Raw genomic sequence first — 6,299 nt, 5'->3', positions numbered from 1 at the left:
AGATAGATAGATAGATAGATAGATAGATAGATAGATAGATAGATAGATAGATAGACACGTAGTTAGATAGATAGATTAGAGTTGCCAAACGTTTTAAAATAATCTTAATTTGTGACCATTTTCCCAGTTGTTCATCACATCCATCTCTGTGGTGACGTTCTTCATCCCAGCCATCATCATCGCCATCTGCTACATCGCCATCATCTACATCATCTGGTCTAAGGGGCAGAGCAATGTGTCTGGGTCCCGTTTGGACAGAATGTCACAGAGCAGTGGTGAGTTCCCAGCAAAGGCTGTTGTTACTGTTGTTGTTGTTGTTGTTGTTGTTGTTGTTGTTGTTGTTGTTGTTGTTGTTGTTGTTGTTGTTGTTGCTGTTGTTGTTGCTGTTGTTGTTGTTCTTTCTGCTATTGTTGCTGCTGTTGTTGTTGGTGGTGGTGGTGATGGTGGTGGTGGTGGTGCTATTGGTGCTGTTGTTTTTGCTGCTTTTTCTTGTGTTCGTTACAAGCGGTGCTGTTTTCGTTACTGGTGGTGCTGTAATTGGTTTTTGCTGTTACTGTTGTTGTTGTTGCTGTTTTTGTTTTTTTAGTGTTGTTTTTGTTGTTGTTGTTGTTGTCGTCGTCGTCGCTGTTGTTGTATGCGGCAGTGGTAGTAGTGGTGATGATGGTGACGTTACAAACTCATTATATCTTACCGGGTACCCTTCTCCCCGACTACGACACCATCTTCCCCCCTCTGTCTCTCTCTCATTTTGTCTGTTTGTCTGTCTGTCTCTCTCTCTCTCTCTCTCTCGCTCTCTCTCTCTCTCTCTCGCTCTATCTCTATTTATTTCTGGCACACACAAACATAAACACAAAGACACTCACGAACACACAATTTATTATATTTTCCTCTGGGAAAAAAGAGATATTTTGGCATATGTCACAGATAATGAGAAGATTATGTAGAAGAACCATTCTTCAAAACTATCCATCTTCTCTCCAGGTTCTTCTGTCCATCGTCTGACCATCAATGCCAGCAGACACGACTCCGGGAGAGGCATCATTCCTCAGGCCAAGATACGGACCATCAAAATGACTCTCATCATAGTTATAGGTAAGGCATTTTATACTGTATTCTGATCATACATCACATCATCACTGCTTTTCTCACCCCGCATCTTTGGCAACCTCCACCTTGTTCAATCGCAGATATCGCGACTTCTATTCAAGATAGATTGGTTTTGAATTTTTGCATACAAGTTAAGATGAATTTTAAAAAAACAACCTTCTAGATCATACCAATAACTCCAAGTGCCCAAAAATTGACGAGCATCTGATTCTATCGCACCGTGTCTAATATATACAAACTCTACAAACGTTCAAATTTAAAACTTCAGGCTAACTTGATATCTACCTATGAACGTTATAGTGTTGGGACTGGTGCCTGTAGTGTGGAGGTTGGTCACTTCGCTGTGGCATGCCGAAGGCTTCTTTTCCTGTATGGGTAGAATTTTTATCAAGTTTTTCAGTTTTTATACTGGGACGTTGTTAGATTCTCAGTCCAAGTTAGCCTGGCAGTCATGGTTGAAATCGGCCTCCTCAAATGTCTAAGTATGTCAATGGTGGCGGATTATTCGGAGTCATTTTCAAGTTATTCAAAGAATTGAAATCGAAAAAGCTTGACATGTTGTGAAACTCAAATTCTTTTACGTCAAATTTGTCAAAACTAGGTGTTGAGCAGATAAAGCTTAGTAACTCTAGGGTAGCAAAGTGGCACCGGTATCGGTGATGTACCACTGAGGTTCTTCACTGTTAAGTTGCGCGCAAAAGTTCCGCATGATACCATGGTGGGTGAATATTATTATATTTAGTCGAGTATCTTTGTCTTGGTGGCGAGATGCTGTGTCCTTCTAAACCCAATTTGGCCCTGTTAAGAAATATTGAAGCAGCGTGACTGCTAAATGATCTTAGTGTACTCACGAAGAGATTTGTGGCGAGCTGGAATCTGGTCTTGGATTAGTAGACAATAATAGAAATAATCTTTGCCGATGCGATTTAAAAATAAATAATCAAATTCACTTACGATTACAACTATGACCGTTCCTCATTTTCCCTCCTCTCTCCTCACACCCGTACCCACACCTTTCCCTTCACACCCCTGCTCTACCATCTACACACACACACACATCCTTCGCTCCCCCTCCCACCCCAACCAGCATCTCCCATCCACTACCACCTCCATCCATGCCTTCCCTTACCACCCCGACCCTAACCACCACCTCCCCTTCAACCTCCAATCACCCATCCACATCCTCCTTAATCTCCAACAATAAATATTATGAGCACAGTATGGAAACTGAGTAATGTTTTGTATATTTCCCCCTGTCGCTACAGTGTTCACGTTATGCTGGAGCCCGTTCTTTCTCTACAATCTCCTGGACGTCTATGAAATGATTCCAAAGAGTAATCGACTATCGACCTTCATCCAGTCTGCAGCCCCGCTGAACTCAGCAGCAAATCCAATTATTTATGGCATCTTCAGTACTCGGATCTGTCGAAACCTCAGGTAGTTGCTCAATAAGATATGAGTTTGTCTTAGCATTTTACTGACAGATAGATTTACCGATATATATGGATAAACTGTTGACTTTATATATATATAAAATATACACATGTACTTTCTAAAGCATATATTTACACACAAAGCGGTTGTCAGCCAGATTGTTATATTCCAATACTGATTAGATTCATTGAATGTCTGAATAACGCTGTGAATTCATTTGAAACTGATGTAAAAAGATGAGATACTCAAAGACCGACATCTTTGGTGTAGCACTTGGGTACTTCGCTCTAATACGCGGTAGACACGAGTTCGATTCCGGTGTGATGAAGTTTTTTCTATCAAGCATATTATTCGTCTTTGTTCTGCAATTTTGTATCCCTTGCAGTCAAGATTTGCCCATGCAGTTGGAATCGAAGCATCTCATCTCCTAATTAGTGTAAATTCTGTCGATGGGGACATAAATTATGATAACTCAGGTGATCAAAACACACGAGACTGTATTCACTCAATTTACCAATGGGCGTGCACTCTTAAAGTTAAAGTTCGAAGAGTGCATGGATGGCTGAAGCTCCTCTCCTGACAAATGGAAAATCAAAATAATTTGAAATATTCTTATCTTGCTACAAGAAAACCCAAATTTCTTCTGTGACAGTTTCTAGGGATGGCTGTAAACAGACTTTTCGCAAAATGCGTAGACCCCGATGTTGACTCTTCAGAGAATGAGAAAGCCCACAGTTGTTGTTGTTGTTGTTGTTGTTGTTGTTGTTGTTGTTGTTGTTGTTGTTGTTGTTGTTGTTGTTGTTGTTGTTGTTATTGCTGCTGTTGCTGTTGCTGTTGCTTTTTTGTTTTCTTTTTTTCGAATTTGGAGTCAAACAACCTTTTTATAGGTGCTACTAAGTTCATACTTGTATAATTAATTTCAGTTCATGAAGATGTTTCACGACGTGATCGTTCCTCTTACTAAAACGTCTTTATCTTTTTTATCCCCCCCCCCCTCCCAGGCGCATTCCCATGATTCCCTGTCTGCGGAAGGCTTTCTGCCGGTGTAAAGACAACAAAGATTTCCCTCAGCGCCCCCAACATGGCCGCGCCCACCGCTTTCTGGCGAGCCATTCTACCGACCCTACACTCAGCACGCAGGAAAGCACTAAGCGGGCTCTTCAATTAAATGGCGACATTCGGATGTGGCCTTTGCACACGGGCCGAGGTAATGGCAACCATGGTAGGAAGAAATTGAGCAGTAAAGATAAAACATATTCTGCCTCTGTCAGCTCTCCAGTCAAGACCAAACTTTCAAAGACGACTCCAGGCATATTCAAATTTCGCCCACACTCAAAACTCTGGAAAAGTGACCGTGAGAGTAAGAAGGGAGCCGTCTACAGTAACAAGAAGAGCCCTGCTAAGTTGAAGGAAGAGGAGGTTGAACTGACATCAGGATCAACAGACTCTACTGATCGGGGTTACTCAAAGCCAACGGCGCTGACCATGGAAACTAACGGCAGTTCTGTTCAAGAAATCTTGCAACTTCGCAGGAACAGTAGTGTCAGCTTGAACAACTACCCTGTAATTTTAGAGGTCTCAGGGAAGGAGAACAATGACTTAGAAGGTACAGCCCACAAACTTTCAAAAAAATCTGGAGAAATTCATATAAGCTTTTCTCTCCATAACATAGGACGTGCTCCGACGGCAACAGCAGCTACCGAGCGACCCTCGAGGCACAGTACCGAAATGCTTTCTATTTCGCAGAAGGGGTGTATGCCTGACGACAAATTAGACAGTTTGGTTATATGTAACACTTGCGTTGATGAATCCAGCTTGGGTTCCAGGATGTCGGGAGCATCTTCGCCGTCCGTCTCACCAACACAAGGTGGTAGACATTCCCCTGAGGCTCACTGCAGCAGTGCAGACATTACTCCATGTAATCATTCTCAACGCATCACCCACGTCGCAGACGACCCAGTCACAAGATCACATGACCTCATCTCGACATCGCCGTCCACTCCCCGGTCAGCAAGTCCAGCTACTGCTGGGTCTGACCAGGAGGATGAGAAGACCGACACTCTTCTGCGTGACAGATATCTGGCAACTCGCCGACCTACAGGAGTGCCGTCAGTGCGAAAACGCCTGGATAAGGGAGACAATCAATTGTTACACAGCGTTACACAGAAACTTCAGGTGTAAATCCTGAAACGTACCGTTATTGGTATTTTCTATTTGTATCTAGGAGGATCCAATTTCCCTAATGCCTGGGACAAGCTGAGGGGAATTCCAAAGGTGTATTGATGAAAAAACTCTTTATAGATTGGTTTGGCACGTGTACACGTGAGATCCCCGCCGAGTTCATCAGGGTCCCAGCTGGTTGCATCCTCAGTCTGCAACCGTGAAAAGGGACATCGTAATTCAATCAAGGAGAGTAGTGGATCATTTATACTTTTTTCCCGACATGGAACAAGACTCTACACATCCCATAGACCAAACACTGAGAACTGTGTTAGTACTTAATTACTTTTACTTTTCATCCTCTGTTGACATTAAGCGTCAAGAGGAAATGTAGTTTTCTATTGCAGGCCAGTTTCTTTGCACCTGGTAAAAAAGAAAACTTAGATTAAAAATGACATTATTATGTCTGTGTACTTTAATAACTGCCATAAAGTGCCATTTCGTAACGTAATTTATAAAAAAAATAAACATGCACATTTGACAGTAAAAAAAAGGGGGTAAATTTTTCAGAAAAATTATCGTAGTATTATCAGCGTATTGCATTGTCAAACACATTTCACAGGCACGATAACCCGAAGTGTACATGTCACCAAGAGAAACCCTAGTTCCGTTGAGTGACTATGGAGTAAAGACATTCAGTGGCATGACATTAATCACGTAAACAGGAACATGAACTATACTAAAACTGTTGAAGCAGCTGAACACAAGCGCTGTTGCTCACCGTTTCTCTAAGCGGGAATTCCCAGCATAAAACGCAGTCAATGAATAAAACAGTTTTTGAGAATCGTCATCTGTAAATAAGGTGCAAACGATTTTCATGACTGGAGTGCAGTTGATAGACGCTTGTGTGTCCTAATGTCCCATGTGTTTCGGTTCACAGTTTCTGTGACATCAGCGTATTGCCCCGAAGGTAGCTCGCACTCGACGGGAAGCGCTGTAAGGTAATGCGATCGTGGTGATAATTGTGAGTGAATTGGTGTTTTGATGACCCAATATTGGTAGGACAGCGACCTCCATGTCTCTTCATATGAAGATAAGTGTTGTGGTTAGGGTTACACAAATTAATTCTTTTGTTTTTTTTACTTTTAACAATGCAGTTCCCTTAACTTTATTGTGTTGGCAAATAGAGCACTCTTTTGAATATTGAAATGAAGGTAGCTGAACACACTGATTTTTAAACTTTTCAAATATCTTGAGTAATTTTTTAAAAGATGTGCCATATTTTTTAACTCAGGGTATAAAAACAAAGTTTGAAAACCCCCCAAAATTTCTGGCAAATTTGTAACCTTTAGTGGAGTCCAACATGCTGCAAAAAGTAATTAACAAAAATATTTAAAACAGACTTTTAGAATCTTTTCAACATGTTATTAAGAATGCTCATAGTGTGTATTCTAATGGAACAACATTTTTGACTAGGTATTACTTTTTTTGGTCTTTTAACATTTTTGTAAAAAATAGCTTTGCCGAAAATTGGGATCTTTTTCCAGACACACACACACACACACACACACACACACACACACACACACACACACACA

The 6,299-nt window shown here is 41.4% G+C and overlaps 1 protein-coding gene across 1 annotated transcript in view; it reads left to right on the top strand.

The window, feature by feature from the left end:
- The window catches only part of LOC101858548, a 40,755-nt gene extending 35,501 nt beyond the window's left edge, over positions 1-5,254 (top strand). Inside the window, exons 4-7 of the mRNA XM_013080629.2 lie at positions 128-275; positions 982-1,092; positions 2,373-2,544; positions 3,543-5,254. Of these exons, the coding sequence (XP_012936083.2) occupies positions 128-275; positions 982-1,092; positions 2,373-2,544; positions 3,543-4,722 (1,611 nt within the window). The 3' untranslated portion in view covers positions 4,723-5,254. The remainder of the gene's footprint in view (positions 1-127; positions 276-981; positions 1,093-2,372; positions 2,545-3,542) is intronic.
- Positions 5,255-6,299: the final 1,045 nt, after the last annotated feature.

The sequence above is a fragment of the Aplysia californica genome, unplaced genomic scaffold, assembly GCF_000002075.1.
Source record: "Aplysia californica isolate F4 #8 unplaced genomic scaffold, AplCal3.0 scaffold00093, whole genome shotgun sequence".
NCBI classification, from domain to species: Eukaryota; Metazoa; Mollusca; class Gastropoda; order Aplysiida; family Aplysiidae; genus Aplysia; species Aplysia californica.
This window is presented reverse-complemented; position numbering and strand designations above follow the sequence as displayed.